At 37.0% G+C, this 24,130-nt stretch overlaps 1 protein-coding gene across 9 annotated transcripts in view; it reads right to left on the bottom strand.

Annotated features, from left to right (window-relative positions):
• Positions 1-24,130, bottom strand: part of GPHN (gephyrin) — a 297,031-nt gene that overhangs the window by 165,487 nt on the left and 107,414 nt on the right. For all 9 annotated transcript variants that reach the window (XM_027777278.2, XM_013305412.3, XM_027777280.2 and 6 more), the window contains one exon: positions 6,951-7,008. In XM_027777278.2, the coding sequence (XP_027633079.1) occupies positions 6,951-7,008 (58 nt within the window). The remainder of the gene's footprint in view (positions 1-6,950; positions 7,009-24,130) is intronic.

The following is a 24,130-nucleotide window of genomic DNA, read 5'->3' as shown; positions in this document are numbered from 1 at the left end:
TTTCAGCGAGTGCTCCCTAAGGAATTTCTATATAAAAGCTTGAGATAGCAATAGCCATTAGCACAGAGAACAGTCATGTTCTTCAAGCAAAAAGAGTCTCAAACCTATCTGAGCAGAAATAAAACAATTGAGTCAAACCTGATATCCACAACTACCACTTCATAGGTGGGGAAAATAAATCCCACAATAGAAAAGGCATTTTTACAAAACACTCATATTTCGGTGGTGTGAAAGTGTGCCTAGACAGCGGTTCAGGCTTGTACAGCCACGCTTGGCACCAAAACCCCAGATTCTAAGCCACAATCTAATGTAACATAGACTGCGCTTTCCGGAAAAAAATAAAAAACAGTTTTAGAAGAAACAAAACCAACTTAAAACAACAACAACAAAAAACCCTGACATAACACAACAGATAATGAAATCACCATCACCTAAAAACAATATAATACGATACAATATAATATAATATAATCAGCTGTTGACAAGAACTGAAAGTATGGAGCACAAATGCATGGCATGGGGGGACAAAAAGCTAAAAGCACATTATCAATACTGCAAGGGATGTAAATCTCTAGCCTAAGTAACTCTATGAATGTACTTACAGCATGAATGCATACACTCAGACAAACAAATAAAGGAATGTCATTTTTTGTTTCCTATAATGTTTTTCATTATTTTGTTACATTATCTCACACACAGATCTCATTCTTTCCAGCACAGAAACAACAAAAGTCTGCAAGATCATTTAAGCATTTAAGGATTAACACAGCAAGTAAAAACTCAAAGCTCTGTCATCTAAACAATGTAATTTATTAAATTTTTTGTAAGTCATATGTAGCTTGAAAAAGAATAGTAATCAGTGATTGACTCTGCTAATGCAGGATTTAAAAATTAACTCAGGAAGAAATCTGTGTGTACACCAGGTAAAATTTCATTACAGGAAAATACAGTAAGATTTAAAGCTGTTCTAACATGTTCCACTTCTCAACTGTCCTAGATGGATTCATGGCCATATGAAAGCCTTCCTTACAGAAACCTGAGAACCAAGTAGGAGATCCAAATCTGGAAGTTTTTCAGGGATTTCATACACTAAATTGAGATCTCAATGTAACGTCTATTTTTTGTTACTGTTTGGGATACTTGCAAACCCTTTTCTTTTCCTGTCTGCAGGAGCACAATGAAACTGCCTTCTGGGGGCATGTTAAGAGAGTTAAAAGACAAGCCCTCAGTTTTAGCCAACACACAGTGCAGCATTAGTAATCTAATGGAAGAACATATGATCATCACACATTGCCTTTAAATCTTTCTGAACATGTATCTGTAAGCTTTGGAGTCCATGGAGATCCTATTTGTTAATACTTATTAGATATTCAATTGATAATATCCTTTTATGTCATGTTACTCAGTAGGAGCTCTTGTGCCATCAGTTAGTAATTCTAATCTGACTGGTAAGAAGAAGGAAAACATTGGCAGCAAAACTGAGAACCAGAATTGCCCTTCCTGCAAGGTAAATAGTAAAGCTTCTTGGTACTTTACATTTCTCAGTAATGGTATTGGCGGCAGCAAATACTTTAAACAGCTGAACCCTCTTCAAAAAACTCTGATTCTGAAAGGTCACGGAAGAGAAATCTATTTTTCCTTTGTGCCGGATCCACACAGATACACAGAGCAATAATCTCAGCAAATTGTGATGCCTGCCATTATAAACCTTGGAGAAACTTTTTGTGGAGACCCTCAGCAAATGCTGATATACTTAGCAGATGAACATCAGGGAAATAATGAAATAAATCAGACCTAGGACTTAAACTCCTATGCAAAACTAGGATAATTGCACATCTCTTTGATTATGTAATGCATTGTTGATTCTGTAGAAGATGCAAGAAATATTTAAGTGTCCCACCACCCACTATCAAGATACAAAGCCAGTTTTGCGAAGTCTGAATATTTTGAACCACAATTCTGTTCTTATGGGCTATCCACCACAGTGCTAATGACTACCTTTCTTTCATTCCTGATTTTTTGATACAGGACTATAAACCAGAACTTGATGACAAATTGCAACTTACTTTTTCCATACATTGATAAACATAAAAATGCTTTGAAGGCTCTAGGCCAGTGTCTCTTGGCTGCACACAGAGGTTGCATGAGTTTCATCAGTAACTCCTACTGGCATAAAGAACAGATTCTGACATACAGTATTCTGTGGGTATATGACACCACAAGGTCTACAAACCACATGTGCTCAGTCTCTGAATAGACTAATTTTATCTGTAGTAACTTCAAAGGTACAGATTTTTGACGTCAGTGTCCAACTTCACTCTGAAATGCAGCTCACTGACACTGAAATTAGCTTACTTTGTTCATAAGATATTTCTAGATACAATTGTGTGAAAAAGTTAACAACTCATTAGTTCCTAAATTCTCTATAGCAACTGATCTTTAAGAAAAGGTTCTCCATTTCCCTTCTGGCTACTTCCCTCTCTCACATGTTGTTTATAATTTTCTACTCTTGGATCTTCATCACTGGAGTTTGTTGCTTCACAGACCTGAGACAATCTGAGAGGAATGTGTTTCAGCTATTCATGAAGAGGATTTTCATATAATAAACTATTAAGTGAACGCATACTTCTAAAGCAAAAAAGAGAGATATTCTGTCATTATTCAGGGGAAAAAGTCTGTAGTCTTAAATGTACCCTTTCATACTTTATGCATATGTGCTTTCATTTAAAAAGCAACTATAGAACAATTACAACTATTCTTTGAGGAGCACACAGTATGCCTCTGTGTGAAAGGGTGGATAATGGAACAACAAAAAAAAATCCCACCTTCCTCCAGAACTGCTTTATATCTAAATCTACAAATTTACAACCATTACTAAGAAAAATTTCTAAGAAGATTTCTTAATATTAACTACTAGAGGAGGTAACCATTTAACCTTGTTCTCTACACTGGAAATATCTGCCTTGTACCACAAGTACAATTTCAAAAGAATGAAATACAATGGCAATGTCTTTCTTGTGTGAACTGCTTTTATGAATTGAACACCTGCTGCCAAATTCATTTCTGGTCTTGAGACCGAGATGCATGCATGTGCCTACATGAAAAGCATATGGGAAAACACTTTAAAAATAATTTAAATTCCTTTCTGCTTTTGATTTGCAAATCCTAGCAAACAAAGTATTTTTTTAGAAATCTGTTAAGGAGTGGTCTACTCATTCACCAAGTCTTCCTGTAGAATAACAATCCTTCACAACATCATGCAATTCTTTTGTAATGAAAGAATGCTGAAACCAAAAAGAACATCTCTCATGGTATTATAAACTGTAAGATGCTACTGTTGACATATAAAACTACCCACAGGCACATCACACAAACTTTCCCTCATTGGTAATACGTATAAATTGTTCTTCAGTCAAGGCAAACTCCACATTGTAATAGAAATTGTATTTTGTCATTAATGTCATTAACCAAAAATAAAGAAATGTTGTTTGCTGACATTATTTTCCTCTCAAATGCAATTGCTTTAATTTCCAATCAGAAGATGTTCTTCAAAACCAGGGTTGCCCGACATGCTCACCTGTCCCTATGTACATGAAATTATTTGTCTTGGAAGACCTCTCCTTTAGGCACAACATACTACTACCATGGACAAGGAGCAAGACTGAAATCTGCCAATGTGTTTTTGCATGTTTGAAAAGCTCCTTGCTTACAGGACAAATAATTCTGACAAGAATAAACTTCTAGAGAAAGTCGAAACTTACACACTTTCTCAGAAATATGCTGTAATTCCTCTATTTACTGTCTCCATCAGTTCCTGCAGTATTTTAAAACCAGCAGGTACTGAAAATGCAGTGTCATTGCTTAAACTGGTGTAGAGAAATGACAGAAATGCAGATGGCTATACATCCATTTAGGCATTCACTCAGTTTTTCCTCCTCTGAGAGCTTCTCTTATGGAAGCATTGGTCCTGAAGATCCTGCGATAGAAGACATTTCTACCTTCTAGAAAAGTTTTCAGGGGGGAAAGCCTGTGATGGTATCGTCATACGGTTTACCTGTTGAGCACACTCATGTTGGGAACCTAAGCACCTATGACAAAAATCTTGAGAAGGTAAGCTGCATCACACTCCATTTCAGACTGACAATAGATGCTGAGGAACCATACTGGTGATTGGTTCCACACAATTCTTCCTAACCTTGCTAAGGTGCTTGAGGGTAGCTAGGGTACATACTATCATTTCTGCCATAAATACTCCTAATTCATATGCCTATAAGCATGCCAGACACACTTAATTTTGGTAAGTGGGATTCACTGCTTTGATTATACCCAACACTGACATATATATCCATTCAAAAAAATAGGTACATACATGTACAGGCAATATTCTAGATACATGAACCACATATGATCTCACAGTACATATATACACATAGTAAAATCACACTTACACTAAACACTCCAGAATGGAAACATTATAGAGACATACAGGTTATTTTTTACATTACTAATACATTTAGAAACATTCATTTCATTAATCTTCTAAAGGCAAGTATATTAAGGCTTACAGAGCTTTTCCTGTTCTATAAATTCAGAGATACAGTCTTGGCTTACCAGTGGTGTTCTACCTAAGATGTAATTGCACAAATTAACAAAATCAATACATGTTTTCCTCATAAATTATTTTGAGCTGTAGAAGAGGTTAATCTACCACTTTTTCTAGAATAAATGGAAATGCTGTCAAAGAGACTTATTTATTTGCCATAGCAATTATTGCTCTCTGTCTGATAAAGGTACCCTCTTTTGCCATTTAAGCAAGCAGTTTACTTTGTAAGGACTATCAGAAAACATGAATATTGCAACTCCTGTGAATATAACTCATCAACCTGTCAACTTACACTATATATTAAAAATGGAGCTATTCTTGCATAGTTCATCAAATTAAACACCTTATATATTTCATGTTTAAATAGGGGAGAGTTAATTGTGAGGCGTTGTGCATGGAAGAAGATTCTGTCCTCTCTAGAAGTAACATTCCAATAATCTCATTTGCTTTCTCTTTTATTTCCTCCTCTCCCCTTTTTCTATTCAAAATCTGCTTGGAGAACCTTTCAGAAGTTAAGACTCTCCCTACATTTACTGCAAGGATACTTAGTCTCCCTGTTTGCCAGCTGATACTAAAAACACATATATACAAAAGAATACTTTTCCATATGCGATACAGATTTGTTCATTATACTCACTGCTGGCGTGTCCTCGCATCTTCCAGTAGTGCCTTATTTCATATGAACAAAACCTATTGTATTACAGCTTGAGAAGTTCAATCATTTAAGGTGTGAGAGGTGGGCTGACTTCAGTCACAACCACAAAAAGCCCATTACCTGAACAAGACAAGACAACTACCAGAAACAAGTAAAGGAGGCGATTTTTTCCAAACACTTCAAATAGTTCTGACTTCGAACAATACAATCCTCCCTCCTCTCTTAGAAGCTGGCACAACTTAGATCAATGAGTAACCAACCCACCCCTTGCTGTTTCCTAGGATCTCGGGCATTTTAACATCAGCTGATTAAGAAAGAGCTGAAAAATCAGAATAGGCCTCCTTCACAGGTGGAGGGGAAAACACATTCCTCTGACTACTGGTCTTGCCTAATACCATAAGTGCCTAAAAATAATTTTTTATTTCCCAGTACTCCATCTTACTTTGTTCACTGAACTCAGTTTACACAACAAAACCAGAAATATTTGCTTCTTTTTCTGCATCTTCAACATCAGCAAAATGTCAGCGAATCTGGATTTCTTATATTAAAGGAGAGAGATTATGGTTTAGGGTTTTTGTCATTTTTGTTTTTATAGTTTTGGTGCAGTTCTCTGAAAGTGAAAACACTACATAACACTACTGAGTTTTGAAAATTTTTTCTTTCTTTCTAATACCAAACTCTAAACACTGGACCTACCCTAAGAAATCATGATCCTTTTGATAATTCAAGACAGATGTGTACATGAAACTCAGAGGAGAGAAAAGAATTTTGATCACGACAGTGTAATAACTTTGACTGATACAGATACAGGCAGTCACTGTACTTGCTTACAGTGGGTTTGACGCTAATTGAGGAGGAATAAATCCTCACAACTTTACACACTGTGAAGTCCTATCTAGATCAGATGATTATGCAACCAGTTCCCTTTACTAGATTTTAAACTACTTTTGACTCCTTTGCACAGCTGAAAATGAGCGTATGAAACAGCACAATAGGTTAAGTAATCACAATGAGCAAGCAATACATCAGACTGATGACTACCAATCACATAAAGAACCAGCTACATAGACCAAGCTACCAGATCTAGGCAAATTCCCACCTAGTACCCATCTTTTACTCCACTGAAGAACAAAATTCATACAAATTGCTGAAGTACTTTCCATGAGTGGACTCCACTAAAGTGAATTTTGTTGTAATGCACATTGCATTGGAAGTAAACCTGTATTTTTTGTTGTCATGTCCCAAAATCACAGAGCTTTTAATGATTCTGAGTACCAGTAACTTCATACGATCCCCTTCTTAAGACAGATAATATTGAAAAAACATGGATGTGCTTCTGATCTCAAAAGTAAAATGAACTACATTTACATTTACTTTTGTTATGAAAATGTAACTCAATATACACACTAGTCCTGCATTTCTTTTCAGGTAACAAAACAGAAATATGCTGAATTACACAAGTTTTTGGCATCAAGCAAACCCTACTGAAGTCACCTTAAGCTGAAGATAATCTGTACTTGTAAAAATAATAATTCTATTTTGGATGCCTAAATATGGATCTAATAATTTTACTTTAGATACTTTTTCCCCCATGATACACTTCAAACCAAGAAATAACATGGCTTTTTAATGTAATATTTCTGTAATTTTTCAAGTAAAGAAATTCAGTGTTCAAAGGCAGTAATACTGTACCTTGATTTCTTCTATTTCGTCTGGCACTATCTTGTATGCAGATATAGTCCCACCCAACCTGAAATCAGGAGAAAAATAATATTCTCTAAAATCAGAAGAAAAATATTCTTAAAATCAGTAATACAAAACACAGCATGCAAATGGTGTCATGACTTGTTCCACAACACAAACATTCCTCCCAATGTAGAGGTAAAAGCCACCAAGCCCCACAACAGCAGCAAAAAAACAACCTTTCATTTCTTTATCCAATGAAAAAACTTAATGTGATTAAACATTAGAAACAAGGTGTCCTTCATAGTCTGAAAGACAAGAATTAGGTCAACCAAGCAGAATTACTATCAGCAGGATATTATTCTTTATATTAACAGCCATCAGTCATCATATTCTACAATTTCTTGTTTGTTGTCTAAGTCATATGGGTAAACACTTGAAGCCTTATGTGCTTTGTATTCAGTGTTTCGCTAAGCTGCTATACAATCTTAAATGCATCCAAATTCAATTCTATAAACTGATATTTTTTTTAATTAGACGTGCAGGTACAGACCTCACAAACCACACAGTTTATGGCTTCCATGTTGGAAAAGTTTCTGCAGTTCATGACTGGTAATAAAAAGTGGGTTATGCACAATAGTTGGCATTGATATAGAAAAACAGAGGGGTTTGTTCCACATTGAACTTACTGAACTTGTCTACATTCTGCAGAAATTTATGGTAAAGAACAGTTCACATACTGAAGATGTATGAATAGCATGTAGTATAAATGGTGGTAAATATTACATTTTCCCCAGAGACGTGCAGACATGGCTTCTTTTATTTTACTATTTCTCTATATATAAAGCAGTATCATTGATAGTGACAATTCAGACCTAAAAATATAACTGCACTAATGACCTCCCTGCTGGCTCTGCACAGCAACACTAGTAATTTTCTGGGTCCTACAGAAAAGGAAATCACGTAAGAAACTATTTATTGTAAAGCAGTAAACAGCTATCAAATGTGCATTTGTATAATCTTCCCTAGTATTGGAATTTTCAGTATTTCTATGCAGATATATTTCCTTATATTAAATCTTGATATTATTATACATACCGTTTTCTCAACCTAAAAAGAGGAGGAGAGAGTAACATGGAAAATACAGTAAGATTTTCCCCACAAGTCCTTCCTTTCCACATCTCTACATTTAAGTCACTCTCAGCAATTAAGAGTTTGAAGGCTTTAGACAGAAGATTAAGTCTGCATAGGAAAAGTCAAGTGTGAAGGCCACCACTGCTCCATGTAATATCACCTATGATTTCCAAGGTAGAGACAGGGTCCAGAGATTACAGCATTGATACTAATCATCAATGGAGTTGAAAGTTGAAGAGAATCGAAACTTTTTTTTGCCAGTGCAAGTACAAATATGAGCTTCTATTCTTCACTATACCTGACCTTTGTTCAAATAGTGTTTTCAGGGACAGCTACAAAAATTTGTTTTAACATCATGATGAAGGATTGCTTTCTTCAGTGCATGTTATCACTGCACATGACTATTGCTATTGAAATGATATCTGTAAGAAAACATTTTTTATTCAGTTCTTACAGATCCATTCATGTCCGCACTCTGGAGTACCCAAAAAATAACTTCATTGACTTCCTACCCTCTAGCAGAAATGGATAACAGGGCCTCTGCTGCCAGCACTCCACCAGCCAGGAAACCTGGCAGGCTTCTTTATTGGCCACCCTTGGCACAGCTATTAAGCACTTTCTTGGAATACATCAGGAAAAAAAATTAAAAATCAAAATAATTGACTCAGTAAACTCATCAGGCTTGCTTAAACCATTAATTAGCATCATTTTCTGCAAATACATCTGCAAAATTTTATGTCAAGAGTTTAACATACGCTGAATCTGCCAAGTTGCCGTCCAAATGGTAGCACCATTTAAAGTAAAACGTCAGTTACAATTCCACATTTTTTAAAGAGAAAGTTATGTTACTGTTTAAATAAACAATCACTCACCTATAGCTCCAGCTCACCATACCAATCTTAATGCATTTTCAATCACAGACTAAAACCTTTAGCTTGAAAATCCAGGCTACACATATAACAACACATTTGAAACTGAAATAGAACCAGACACATGTATACAATTCTATAAATACCTAGGAGCTGAAATGAAGGTTTTCTAAGGAAATCAATACTACATTCATTTCATAACATTAAGGTTTCACACCATCTTATAACTCCTGGAAGACAGATCCACCACAGCAGATTGCTAGTTAACTCTGGTACCATAGAGGACATAACAGACATTTGACTGTGTATAAAGTTTGGGTGTGAGTTTCACAGAAGTTTAAAGGCGTCACACACACTGGGAGGAACTAGTTAACACAGCCTGAAGTCTTCGTAAGTATATGTGAGGAACAGATTTTTTGGTTTTACTATATAATAATGTATCTATGAGATAAAAGGTTTTAAGCTGCCTATTTGGCAGCCTGTGAGTAGTGAACAATAACATACAGATAAAATTTAAAAACAGTCTGCTTTTTACACTGTGATCAGAAAAGCAAGGCACCAGCTAGCATGAGTATACATTAAGTACTGTGGGCTTTGTACTCCAGAATATAATGCAGCAAAGAACATGTTAGAAAGGCCAGAATTCAGTTCATCAGGGACCCAATTTTTGTGCAGATTCACTCTTCATCTTTCTCATTTTTTAGTTTTATTACAGATTTTATTATAGTTTTCTCTAGTTGAACAACAAAAGACACAGCATCCTACAATATAAATGACATTTTGTCTCAGAACAAATACAGACCCAACCAAGAGCAAAGGTAAATATACAGCCAGGTATTGCCAGCAAGCTGAAAAGACAGTCACAAACTTCATCTAGAGAGACCTATTGCACCGTCTGTCTCTCCCAAACTGCAGTATTTTCACACTATAGCAAGCCAGACTATTTAATAATGAAATTATTTTAAATACTAGTTAGCTTTAATTTTTCACATCTATATGTAACAGATAATCTCTGAAAGGTTCCACAATTTATATTCAAATTTCAGTAAACATCAGCCTCATCAGGTCTGCGCCATACCCTGCATGTAATACAGAGAACTGAGGTGTCTAATAGCTTTGCAGAAGAGGAGTGAAATTATTCCTAGATGTAGAAATCCGAGCTGACACAATAAAAACAAAGAACCACACCTTATATTGGGCTAAACTGGTGAAGGTCTTTGAGGAGATAATCAGAAAAGACAGGATATAGATCCATAAAACTAATTAGAAAATAACAAATCTTATATAACAATTTGCACAGGAGTTTGTGAAAGAATAGAAACTTTGCATCTTTTTTAGGAAACTTCTTGGAAAAAAGTGCATCTCAGGTTGGCATATAATGCATAGACTGGGTTCGCAGGAAGTTCACAAAAATGTTTCGGAGAATGTGGAAAGCAAGGTTTCTATAGCAACCTAAGAAATCAGCAAAATAGAGGAAATAAACTGAAGTGAGGCCAATACGGTTGTATTGGAACAGATGGAAGCTTTACTACTTCACAAATTAAAGCAGAGTATCATTGAGGAGGGAAAACCTGAAATTCATCCAGGTTAAGGAAAGTTAAAAAACTAGGAAGAACTGTGCTCAAAAGGAGGCAAGAGTCAATGAACCACAACCCAAATGGGAAGAGAACTCAAGAACGCAAAACTTAAAAATAAATAAATTACAGCTCTGTTAAAACAACAAACTATCCATTATTTTAATGTTATCCTTTTATGAGCTGTTTGCTGTGTTTCAATACCCTATCTAAAACAGAAACTTAATTTCTCATTTTTAAACATTTATTCTGGATATAAGGTTAAAATTATCACAGTGTTATTTTCCATACAGTTAGTTTGGACTTCTGACTGGATTTCCCTTGTGCCCCTGTATACGTGCATGTGCCAATGGACTCATTGGATTATTAGTGCACAACTACATCATGTCCAAGACACTTGTGCACTTGGACTGAATCAATATAGATTGGCTTTTATAACTTGTATTCTAACCAAAGATATGAACACAGTCTTTATATACAGTTCCACATTCAGTGACTGTCATAAGAAGCTGAGCTATTGATTCATCTGTTACTTTAATAAATGAGTCACACTGAATGCAATGAAGTCAATTTTCTAAAAATATCTTGTAGCCAGCTTGGCTGCTGTCATCTGCTGAAGTTCTCCAATACCACTTTAATTAACATTAATGTTTCTTCAGATAGATCACTGTCTAAATTATATCAAGTTGTCACTAAACCTCCCAGTGAAACTCTGCTTCATCTTTAAATGAAAGCAAAATTCAAAATCCTCTGCTCGACTTTTTTTTTCCCAGATCCATCTCATAAATATGTTCATTATCTACCATCAGGATATTTTATCTTTTGACTGATGTATAAACCAAGCAGAATATTCAAGAGAGACTGTGCTTGTGAGCAGATCAAATGACTGGAAGCCAGACAGGATATTTCCAGTTCTAAGGGCATGTTCATTTTATCGCAGGCTACTAAATGAATACACGTGATGATACGACTCCTGCTGGAGCCAACTGACCAAGACAGCATTTTTAGCCTACTCAGCTAGGCTAGCTTAATGTCGACCTGTGAGACATCAGCAAATCACCTTGCCTTGGATGCTCACAGACAGCCAAAACTTCACAGAGTATTCCTAGGAAAGAGGTGGCAGAATTACATTCAAAGCAACTTTGTTCTCCACTGCCTGTAAAGAGCATACATTAAAGGCAGACACAAAGCTACTTTAATTGATACTTGTTTCTACTGACCTTTGCAAAATCGTTAAAGCACCCTGAAGGGAGGTAGTAAGAAGGCATGCTATTTTGGGCTCCCTTCCTACACAACAGAACACTGGCAGCTAGCAAGCTGGGCTACAGCTCTGATCACTGGCTGCACGCCAGCAATGAATTGTGCAAACCAGCTTGCAAAGTGCTTCCTGACAGCAGTTGTACTTACTTTAAGGTGTAGAATTAAGTGATAAAAGATCCAGCCCATGGGTTTTGTTTTGTTTCTTTTTGTTGGGTTGGGGTTTTTTTTTAATAGAGTCAATAATTAGATCCTTGAAAACTTACCTACCCCCTGGTAATCTTAGGCTAACTTCAACATGCTATACTCAAAAACCTCACAGAAATAAAATGATTGCTGACATGCCCTCTGTTCGTTCATGTCTCATGACCAGCTCTGAGATTAAGATGTCAAAATTACAGGATTCTCCCTCTGCCTCACCATATAATGGTATTTTTCTCTTTCAGTCTGCAAAGTTGTTTGGTTTGTTGTTTGGGTTTTTTTACTTTACTACAGGAAAAGCAAGAATAAATTAGGAGAAGCTAATTTTTCAGGCACCTTCAGTAGGAAAATACTGCTACCTCAACAATCTGTTATTGGGAAAGAAGGTAAAAAGGATCTTTATCCTCAGCATATGTCAGAAACTAAGGATGAGGTTGTATGTGGATCATTTGGCAATCACATGACCAGGAGCCACTCTCCTCTTTCAGCAGAACGACTTACTCAATTTTTTGCAGGAAAATTGGAACTGTTATGACATATGTATATCAACTTAAAAGACACCTCTGTATAGCATCAAAATCCACATCAGTTCGGGGCTTAGTGTAGTTTTCTGGGACGTATCTTTGGTTTAACTCAGTGCACGAGACAGACCTATATATGACAGTTTGGGGTATAATTGCTGCCAGCCAAAAGACAGATCCTACAAACTGCCTCCTCTTGAAAATGTTTATCAGTTTACTTATTGCCTGATAAAGACAGAAGGAGGGCAGGGAAGACAAGATCCCCAAGAAATTTTGGGCTTGCAGGCACTGGCCCCCAAAAGAACCAAAATGGATGAAGAGGACATCTGAAATACATGGACTTTTCAGTGGTGCAATGTTATCTTTTTTACCTTTAGCATGAAAAGAGGTGCCTTCTGGGCAAAAGTAGGAAGAATGCTGAACTTCCATGAGAAGCAAAAACTATTTAGAGTTTTGATTTTCACAGAAAAAATTCATTAATAATTAGTCAAAAGCCCTATCATTAATACTTACATGATTCACAGCAAGGGTAGAAAGCATGCAGATGGCAAACATTTTAAGATCTCTGAACAGAAAGAAATTAAATATAAATATGGATATTTATAAATTCAAAATGTTGAGGCCTTTAGCATTTGACTGTGTCAGACAATGTAGCATGCAGAACCCTACACCAAATACTTCATGGTTTGTAATAGCCTAGTTCTACCAGGTTACAACAAAACAGAGAGGCTCTGCACCTGAAATGGGCTGATAATAAAATACCACAGACTAATTCTGTACTTAGAATTTTCATTAGAGATTCAAAATTTTATTTCTAATTTAAACTGACTTTTAAAGTCTTCCCGAATGCCAGCAGAATCTGAAAACAGTCTTGCCATGTGGACCAACAGCAAAAAGCTCACTTCTGTGCCGGATGCGCGCGTGTTTACAGCACAGAGGAATGATTGTACTATGCTCCATCTGATTGGTAATCTAACTATGGAAAATGTACATTAAATCAAACAGACAGAAATGTCAGCAGCATTTAAGTAAAAATGTGTTCAGTGACTTTGAACGTTCCCACCGGGGCATCAGATGCTTGACCAGCCAGCTCATTAAACAACATGAGCAAGATTTGAAATTTCCTGAGAGAAAAAATATGCAGAAGCAGACAAAAATAATTACCATGAAAACATTCAAATTCTCACCATTTAGACACAGAAATATATATTTAAGATCCATGTTGGGATTTAGTTGGTAGACTGAGAACTTTAAAACACTGTACGAACAGAAGTATTTATAGTAAGGGCCAAGACAGTAATAAATTTTGGGTTTAGTTTGTCCTATAGGAAATACTGTGGTAAGGCAAAGTACATATTTGCATTTTTTCCAGCAAGTACATACCTTGTATATAGGAGAGATACAGAGCATTTGCATACATATTGCTAGCAATTGCCTGTCACAAAATCCTCGCCCTACCTAAAAGCAAAATCTTTGGGTGCCTGAGAGTGACCTTTTGCCTATCTCAGAAGGCACTGAAAAATTAAGGAATTTAGACAGTATCGTAAGGATTGCAATGATCTGCCTGGAAATGAAAGATTCCACTGGTAAATTACAGTAACAGCTTGTAGAAACCTATACAGGCGGATAAAGCTATTTTTGCTGACAGTCCTATAATTTCAGTTGAGATCTATTTGCTTCTACCCAAATGTAAAAGACCATCTGAATCAAATGTTAAGAAAAAGAAGATTCCTCCTAGGAGAATAAATTGACCCACAACTAGTAGAAACAGGAAGGCTTATTTGCTTATAGATTAACCCTGGTCATCACCCCCACAAACTTTTAGTATCCCACACAAAAATGGATATAAAAAAATATGGCCCTCCACCACGAACTCTTCAGTTTTTTTGCCATGTACATGCTTCTCATATCCCACAATAATACCATAACTTTCTTCCCAATAATTTTATTGTATATTTTCCCTTCCATTTCTTAGATGCCCAAGCATGTACACATGCTTATGAATCACAGACTGGTCAGGGTTGGAAGGGACCTCTGGAGATAATCTAGTCCAACCCCCTGCGCTAAAGCAGGTTCACCTAGAGCAGGTTGCACAGGATTGTGTCCAGGCAGGTTCTGAATGTCTCCAGAGCAGGAGACCCCACAGCCTCTCTGGGCAGCCTGTCCCAGTGCTCTGTCACCCTCAAAGGAAAGAAGTTTTTCTCACATTCAGATGGAAGTTCCTGTGTGGCAGTTTGTGCCTGTTGCCCCTTGTCCTGTTGCTGGGCACCACTGGAAAGAGCTTGGCCCCGTCCTCTTGGCACTCATCCTTAAGCTATTTGTAGCAACTGATAAGATCCCCTCTGTTTTCTCTTCTCCAGGCCACACAGGCCCAGCTCCCTCAGCCTTCCCTCATCAGGGAGATGCTTCACTCCCCTCATCGTCTTCATAGCCCGCTGCTGGACCATCCCCAGTAGCTCCCTGTCTCTCTTGAACTGGGGAGCCCAGCACTGGGCCCAGCACTCCAGATGTGGCCTCCCCAGAGCAGAGCAGCAGGGCAGGATCACCTCCCTCAGCCTGCTGGCCACGCTGCCCCTAATGCCCCCCAGGGTCCCACTGGCCATCTTGGCCACAGGGCACACTGCTGGCTCGTGGGCAACTTGCTGCCCACCCGAACTCCCAGGTCCTTCTCCGCAGAGCTGCCTCCCAGCAGGTCACCCCCAGCCTGTACTGGTGTGGGGGGTTGTTCCTCCCCAGGTGCAGGACCCTGCACTGGCCTTCGCTGAACTTGGTGAGGTCCCTCTCTGCCCAGCTCTCCAGCCTGCCCAGCTCTGGCTGGCTGGCAGCGCAGCCTGCTGGGGTATCGGCCGCTCCTCCCGGGTTGGTGCCATCAGCAAACTGGCTGAGGGTAGACTCCGTGCCTTCACATGCCCAGTCACTGATGAGTGAGTTGAACAGGACTGGACCCAGCACTGACCCCAGGGGAACACCACTAGCTACAGGCCTCCAGCTAGAGTCTGTGATACTGACCACAACTCTCTGAAGCATGCTTAGACACACAAAGTCCATGTACATGCTTATGCCAAGGCTAATAAATATTAAATGTTTATTTCAAGAAGAGAGGAAGTTTGGCTGAGATATGTAAAGCAGAAAATGGAATAATGGAAATACAGGGATCCCTGAAGTTGCAGAATAAGCTGGAATGAATTGCAGACAACAGGTGGAAAAGAGCAATCAGAGTACTTCCAACAATCAGGCAAAAAGGCACCAGAAAATCTCTTAATTCCGAAAAATACCAGTAAAGGACTAAAGGCAAGAGCAGGATGACTCAAACTCAGGAAGAATAAAATGTGAAGAATATGTGAAAATGGTCTGTTCTTCCACATTCTAGATTAAATTTTTTTCTTTATAATTTAAATCACAGAGCTTATGAAAGACAGTCAGAAGCTTTAAATAACTTGTTAAAAAAATAATCCTACAATTCTGAAATCACAAGAATGATAGTGGAGTTCAGAGACAAGCTGCACCCAGAAACGCTACCACACTAGTCCACACAGTATTTCACCTTCCCAAAGCTCTATTTTTCTCCACCCATTCCAGAGAGAAAGTACAAATACGATCCACTACATGATTAATGGCAGTGTTGTTATGTCTGTATTCCTCCAGCTAAATTCAGAGGCAGAATTTGCTGTTGTTTTTCTTTTTCCTTAATACATTAGTGTGTTTGCATATATATACATATATTGCCATGTGTGGCCTAAATGGGAAAACTAAATTGTGTTTATAATAGTGACCTGACTCCACTGGGGTTTTTTAGTGTATGCTATGAGTTGGGGAATTTAAAAAAAAATTAAAATACAATCTGTTCAGGCAGAGAATGGAGTCATATGAATTAAACAACTCCATATTTGATCCATCCCTCTTCATAGCAAGGAGGAACTTTCTAGAGACAAATAGCATTACTGACAATGCTGAATTGTCAATGCTGCTTTTATTGCATGTCTCACACAGTTATCTCCATTCCAGATAATTTAGTTATTTTGAAGCCATCATCCATACTTTGCTGCTGCTTGCAAAATACTTCTGTAAGGTTCAAACTCAAGTTATCAAAAAACATTACTTAAGTTTTTCATATATTATTGGCTATAAGGGTTTTTCAGCACTCATTTTTGTAATTTTTGTAATTCCCTTTTTTCTTTATATCTGATCATTTAAATGTCAACAAAATGTTTCTAGATGAATTTAAAAACTACTGATGTATTGTCTCTGCTATTCATGCCACAACTCGTTACAACTGGACTCTCTCTATATTCAGAAACATTATAGGTAGGGCACATGCGGATCTTAAGACAATTTAAGAGGTCTTTGATGAAATGCAAATTTGTGCATTTTGTTTCATTCAGATCCTAAAAAAAATGTATGACTTCTAATTTCTAAATACCTTGCACAAACATAATCCATTGGCAAAATGTAACCATTAACTTCTCCTTACTGGCAGCTTTAAGTTACGTTGTAAGCCATCATCAGCTATGTTGTCCAGCCATCTATTTTGTATGATATTCTCTTAGATAGAGCAATCCCTTCCAGTTCCATTTTGCCCAAGTCTTTCTCTTCTTCGTTATTACTGGTCCCCCTACAAATATGATATTTGGAAAGAGTAACACACCTCACAGTAACTGAAGATTTGTAATTTTTTTTTTAAGGTTTCACTGCACAAGTGTTACTGAGCACATATACACAGCACTCACTATCATATTCCTTTGGCTGACTGACCGTGACCGTAACATCCCTGCTAACTTCAATGTGCCTCTAACCATTAATTCCCAAACTGAAAAACATTTGAATTTTGAAAAAAATCAAAAAGAGATTTGATCGCTTCCTCAGTTCCTGCTCCAGCACAGGTGAGTAGAAAATAGATTAAGGTGAATCCTGAAGTTTATATTTCTGCAAAATAAGTAATTTTCTTAAGCGTTGTCATGAATATTCTGTTAGTGAGCCTTGGTTAATTTGACTAGATAAAAGAACACAAAAGTCCCAGGAAAGTACCTCTTTCAAAGCAGCCTATGCTTTTAGAAATCTCTGCCACATAACAATGTATTTGGAAATGGTAACTCCACACAGGTTTAAAAAAAATAAATTAACAGCAGTAGAGACTTCCCATTTTCAAGCATTAAGCATGCCTATGTTGGTCTCTCTTTTCTCACTAACAATCAATTTTATGTACCTGGAAAACAGTCTTGAAAAACGCTTAACCAGCAATCCTACTGGAAAACACCACAGACAGCATAGATGTGTTTCCATGCATGTGAAATAGCCCATATGTTAACTGTGATCATAGATCCACATTGGAAAAGATTAAGCACCATAGATTTTACTTACACTGTACCCCTAGAACCACCTTATATTAATTATAAGGCTAAATACCTGACTATCGATAGAGAGATTACTAACATAACCAACACCAACATTGTTAATACTTCACGCAGTACTTCCTGAGCCATGATGCAGAAAGGAAATCAAAGATGGTTATAAGGACAACTCTACCTGCAAACAGGTATTGAGGGCAGTGCAGCATATGCATGACCCTCACAGACACAGGTATCCAAAAACATATATAAGGTTTGTGTACAGAGATACCTGGTCTTTAGAAATAAACCACTGTAAGAAACTGCCATTTTCTTGCCAAATCACATTTTACAATTTTACTCCAAATAAGCAATTGTTATTACATAACCTGCCTTTTCCTTCAAGAACTAGCACTAAACACCCTCATCCTTTAGAGAGTAACAGTAGTAACTACAAAAAGCTAGTTACAAGAGCACAGAAATAATCCAAATCTGTACTGCAACGAGTTTCAGTAGTACCTAAATTTAGGAACTGAGATGAACTGCAGCATTACATTAAGAGAAAACATTTAAAGAACTGATAAAGAAACCATTGTAGATTATGTCAGTAGAATACCTTTTAAGACCTTAACCTCTGGTAAAACTGCAAAATCACATTATGCTATATAACAATTTAATTGCTTTACAAGGTTTTCTTCTATTTTGGATTTGCATCTGTGATCAAAGAGCTTACAGGTAGGTGGGTAGCATCAGGTCAAGCAATGAAAAAATGAAAGGCCTGCCCTGAGAAGGTGACTCAGTACTTAACCATCACATCAAACAAAATTAAACTAATAGGACCATCTCCTCATTTAAAACCTAAAAGGTTGATCTAGAAAGCAGGTGAATCAAACACCATTTACAAATGAAAACTCCAGATTTTGTATCTTATAAGATATCCCCCTGCCCGCATTAGAATACCACAGGTAGATTTTATTAGGTTATTTTAACATGAACTGTATTGTCAGCTGTATTTTCACCTAAAGCATATCAGAACAAATAGTGGTGTTATCCCTCCACAACAGCAGTCAATGCTTTAGCTCCTATTTCCTCCAGCCATATCACCTGACTTTAAATGCTCATTGATGCATAATGCTACCCTAGATAAGTGTCAAGATACATTTCATAGCTGCAGTGCCTCCATACCTTAAGCTGCTAAGAAGGCATGCTTCTCTAAATTCAGTAGTGCTCTTCAAAGCTGAGAAACATGATTACCAGTGCACATTTAGTTGTCTTCATAAATCAGACAATAATTACAGCAAATGGCTTTTTAAAAAAGACTTCTGATGCTCTGAAGCTTAGATTATAGACTGTTTAGTATGAAGAACAGAATATCTTCTTTCACCTTAATTAAGGAAAAGTAAATGTTCAGTAGAAGTATATTCTCAGAATTCGTTTCACCTTTGTAAGACTGCCTTATAGAATAATCTGTCCAAAACCCACTTGTACTGAATTCAGAACCATCTGTAATGAATAAAATGTGGCAGAAGCCTTTTACAAATGAAAGAAAGTCAAAGCTGAGTACTCGATACCTAAAAATGTTCATTCCAAGGTTATCTTTCTGTCACATCTATTAATTAACATAGTTCAGCTGATCTTTACTCCATAGCGGCCAATTCTTTACCGTGCACAGTGATTCCAATTCTGCCAGGTATGCAATTAAGACATAAACTCTGCAAGTGGAGTTTTAAATTTCAAGTTGATTTTACATTTAAAGCAAATACTTTCAATTAAACTTTGATTGGTAAAATGAACTGTGTATGAAAACAAAAAGATGAAGAAACCAAATAATACACAGATAGTGTTGATACTATAATATTACAATCGATTGTTCTGTGAAAAAAAAGGCAGTATATATGGTTGGTTGGAAGGTGCTTATTTTTGCTTTAAAAAAAAAAATTGTTGGTTTTAAAACTTAGGCACATACATAATATAAGTTAAGGACTAACTGGTGGGTTTTGCTGACTAACTTAACAGAAAGGTCAAAGATTAAACAGGTCACAAACATCAGAAGTAGGGCAAAGATATAGTATGCATCAAAGCTGAAGGACACAGACTCCAGTTATTTACGGCCTGTACCTGGCCCATAGGGAACTGGCAAGAGGTCTGTTAACAGGCAAACATCATGTAGCTGAGAGGTATTCTTTGCAGAAGAGAGATGATGGGAGAAATACAAGCAAAGCATCAAATGCTTCCCACCTTTTTGGTCTTGGCTGCAATTGCCCTGCTCCAAAATAATTTCCAGCTGTGAACTTTGAGATTCTCCCCCTAGTACTTATTGACTTATTGCAGTCATAGTGTACGACTTATTGCAGTCAGAGTGTACTTAGCAATTTTCCATCCCAGAAAAAATTATCTGCGACTTGCCACCTTCCATTTCTATAGCTGGATACAGTATTGTAGCTTTATGGACCCTCCTGCTCCTGCTCCAGCTCAATTTTATCCTCAGAACTGCAGAGATACATACATAAGCACAAACACAGAATAAAGGTTTTCTAACATACTCAATTCCCCCATCTTTCCCCCTTCTAAAACTAGCTGAGTAAGTAAGTAGCTATAATATATACATACTTTAGGAAGCTTGCACATTATTGGACAGGTCTGTTTTAAGAGCAACTCAGTCTATGACACAGCTTTGCACTAAATTACTTTAAAGCAAGGATAAAGTGCTAGCAGTCTTCTAAGTTAAAATAATAACCCTAAATCTGAACAACTGCTAGTGACAGGTACTTGAATGACACATTACAATGCAAGCTTGCTACTTGTTTTTTAAAATGTTTATTACCTCTTCTGGTAGAATTGTCAGAGCTTTTATTAACAACTGAACTGTGAAACTTAGGAGATGAAGAAAAAAAACCTTGGGTCTGTCTATCTGTTATTTTCAGAGAGCTATACCAGCATCCTACATCAGATCACAGCCAACTCTGTACCACAGTTAGAGTGGCACTGCGCCACAACTAATAAACCATGCTGACAGGGAAAGCATGTTGGCTTTTACTCAGCACTGTGCTACAGACATCTACGTTACAACCAGCCAGCTCAGAGTACAGAGTATTTGCTTGTCCTTATTTGTCAAAAAGCTATTAACAAGACGATATGAAATTTATATAAACTATATCATTTAAATATAAAATGTATAAAATATGCTGCATAACCGTGTAATTAGAAACAGTGTACTAACTGTTCCATGAGAATGATTTAAATGAATAGTTGTTAGTCGCAAATATGACTCATTTATACCAGTTTGAGATCTTTCATATAAAACTTGGTTAAGAGCTATTTCATAATTTTCCAGTGAAACTTTTTCACCAAAACATGTAATTCAATTAAAGTTTAAAAAGTTGTGCATCATAAAATTTTATCAAATTTCCTCACTGAAAGTTTTTATGAATACTTTGACATGAAATCAAAAATTGTTTCTTTGTTTTCCAGTTTAATTTCATATTCAACATTTCACTCATTCTTACTGGCCAAATACAAAACATCTACTGCTTAGCTCATCTGCTTTCCTTTTCCTCATGGACTTAGGGCTTGCTTGTGTGCTCAGTATTTTGATGCCCACTTGATCACACTGGCATAGTAAATTTATCACTTAAGTTATCCATTCAGTACTTCTCCATCACAAGCAGCACTGAACACACTCACAAACAACTATTAGACGTTTATATTAATAGCAGTCATAAACCAAAATTTTGCCTAATTCCATGACATACCTTTCCTTTCACAAATTAATCAACAGTACTGGTTAGATAAAGTTTTATTTCCTGCTACTTGAAAACATGAACTATAGCTGTGAAACTGAGTGTTTAGAAAGGCTCTTGGTTATAAGATTCTGGTCAGCGTGACTCACTTTTAGCACTTTCCCCAAGATCAGTCTCTCCCCCCAACCAGGACAAAAACCCTTCAACCTTCATCTTCCTTTTTTCAAGGCTGAGGAACATACAGTACAATCATTTTCTCCTCCAGTGATTGTGAGATTTTCCTCCTGTAGCTTGCTACTGCAGGAGGTGGCTTATTTTCTCCTATTAGATTATTACAAGAGCACCCCGAAAAGAAGGAAAAGAGGCGGACCTGCTGCTGAGCTGAACACAGAAACACCACCAGGCTAATGATCAATAACTTCGTCTAGTATTTTCTTCCATGTGTTTTAAAAAGAAGCAGCAACAGGAGCAGCTTTAAATTCTAAATAGGGTGGATATTTATGAATGTATGATTTGGTCATTCGCTCCTGCTCCAGAATAACAGAACGTCAAAAGATTTTCTGATAGTCTTTCCTCAAGAGCAGCTTTTGCTGAGATAGAAAGGACATGTACCAGCATGGAGAGTCCCACTTTGCTGAAGGAAGGGACATCACTTCTGGAAGCAGTCATAGTATACAAACCTCCTCGTCATAAAGCTGTCAGTGGTCTCACCTTCCCCATTACTCAATAGTCATGTGTCTTAAGAAACACATGTTGCTTCGTGACACTGTAGTTGTAGAAACTATGGATGCCTTCTTTGTGGATATACTTAGTTTCAAAACTTGCCCCAAGTGCCTGAACAGTTTTGATTAAAGATTACTGAAGTTTCAGTGATCTCTTCTTGCTTCTCCAATGACGATTCCAACATAGGGTTTCTGTAAACCACCCGAACAGGTTACACTGCACAGGGTGACACAAAGGCTTGCTATTAGGGCAACAAATAATCTGGCAAACTAAACTGTTAAAAATATTTAGCTAGTGTCCTGCTTTGCGCAGAAGAACAGAAATGGTACAAAATCCCCACCACTTCATACGCCAAAGTAGCACCAAAAATTCATGGGCTTGAGAAGGTCCTGTATATACATATATACACCACTACCTCAAATGAAAAGGAACATTGAGGGAGAGACTGAAGAAAAGATGTGATAAATAAAGATCCCTCTGATAAATTAAGGAACTCTCAACCAATAAGGGTGGGCAGCTCTCAGCCTCTTTCCACAGAAAATAAAGTTTTGGACAGAAACAGTTCTAATTGATCTGAAGTTAGAGAGTAATAAGATCTCTTTAAAAATGGAACCACAGATTGGTTCTTTGTTGGGAAATGAAAGTGATTGCAACCTTCAGCTAAGATCCCACTGAAACAAAATTTAAAAGAAGTAATTGCTGCATTAGACAAAAAGAAAAAAGCATTTTTAAGCACCACTAGCTTGCTAGCTGTGCCACAGATTACTTCTATCCCTTCACAATATGTCAGTGTATTAAGCTATGCAGAAATATCCAAGCTGATGAGCTAATGAAAATAGTGGATACTGGTAACAGTGCAGCCATGGTGAGAATGAAATCAAAAGCTCTGACAAAACCTTCCTAAGAAGGTTACTATCAATAATGTAAGAATACTATCAGTATTATAAAAATAGTTTGTGTATATCTATACCTGCTGCAGTCATTGCACAGTTTGCATAATGTTTGTTCCCTCTTTTACACAATGAAAATAATAGTAACAAATCAAAGACAATAAATACTAGTGACTAGAAAAGAAGGTTTTGAGCCAAAGACAATTTTATCCTATATTAAGAGCTCTTGAGCATGGTAAGCATTCACAAGCTCCACACCAGTCTTAATCAAACCCTTTTCTTTCGCACAAGCAATAAATTGGCTAAAGAGATTTAAAAACTTGAGAATGCAATGGCTACAGAGCTGGCTGGAGTCTGAAGTATATGCAGGAGAAGGCAGGATAAGAGGAACTCCTGAAGGAAGACAGAAGGAAAAAAAAACCCACCCAAACAACGCCTAAACATAGAATTCACTGCTATTACTGGGATTTCTGAGCAAAACCTTGAGCTAATAATGTCTTTTTCTACCAGGTTTAGAAAAACTTGGGGGTAATTTGTTTCACATAAATACCTTCAAAATATTCTGCTCAACCACACAGGCAGAAGCAGGCATACTTCTCACTGCATCTGAGATGCTAGTGAAAAGGGGTAAAGTTTCCTCTGCTTTGATTTCTTAAAAACACACTTCACAAATTTATTTCAGAATATAAAACTGAATTATCTGTATAAATGCAAAAGACTATAATTTAAACTACCAAATCGTTCTGAGATCTCCAAATCTTTACTATTCATCTATTACTAACACCTTTCTATGTTAGCATTAGCAAACAATGAAGTACACACAGGTAACTCCATCTATTTGATGAACCTTTAATTCTTACTTCGCTTTTGGTCACAAATTAATTCCTTAAGGATGTAATTTTTATGTTGTTAGCTTTTGAAGAACAATACAGAGTATACTGTTAAAAATATGGATC

The sequence above is a fragment of the Falco peregrinus genome, chromosome 1 (genome assembly GCF_023634155.1).
Source record: "Falco peregrinus isolate bFalPer1 chromosome 1, bFalPer1.pri, whole genome shotgun sequence".
NCBI classification, from domain to species: Eukaryota; Metazoa; Chordata; class Aves; order Falconiformes; family Falconidae; genus Falco; species Falco peregrinus.
The sequence above is the reverse complement of the archived record's forward strand: the minus strand, read 5'-3'. Positions and strand labels throughout refer to the sequence as shown.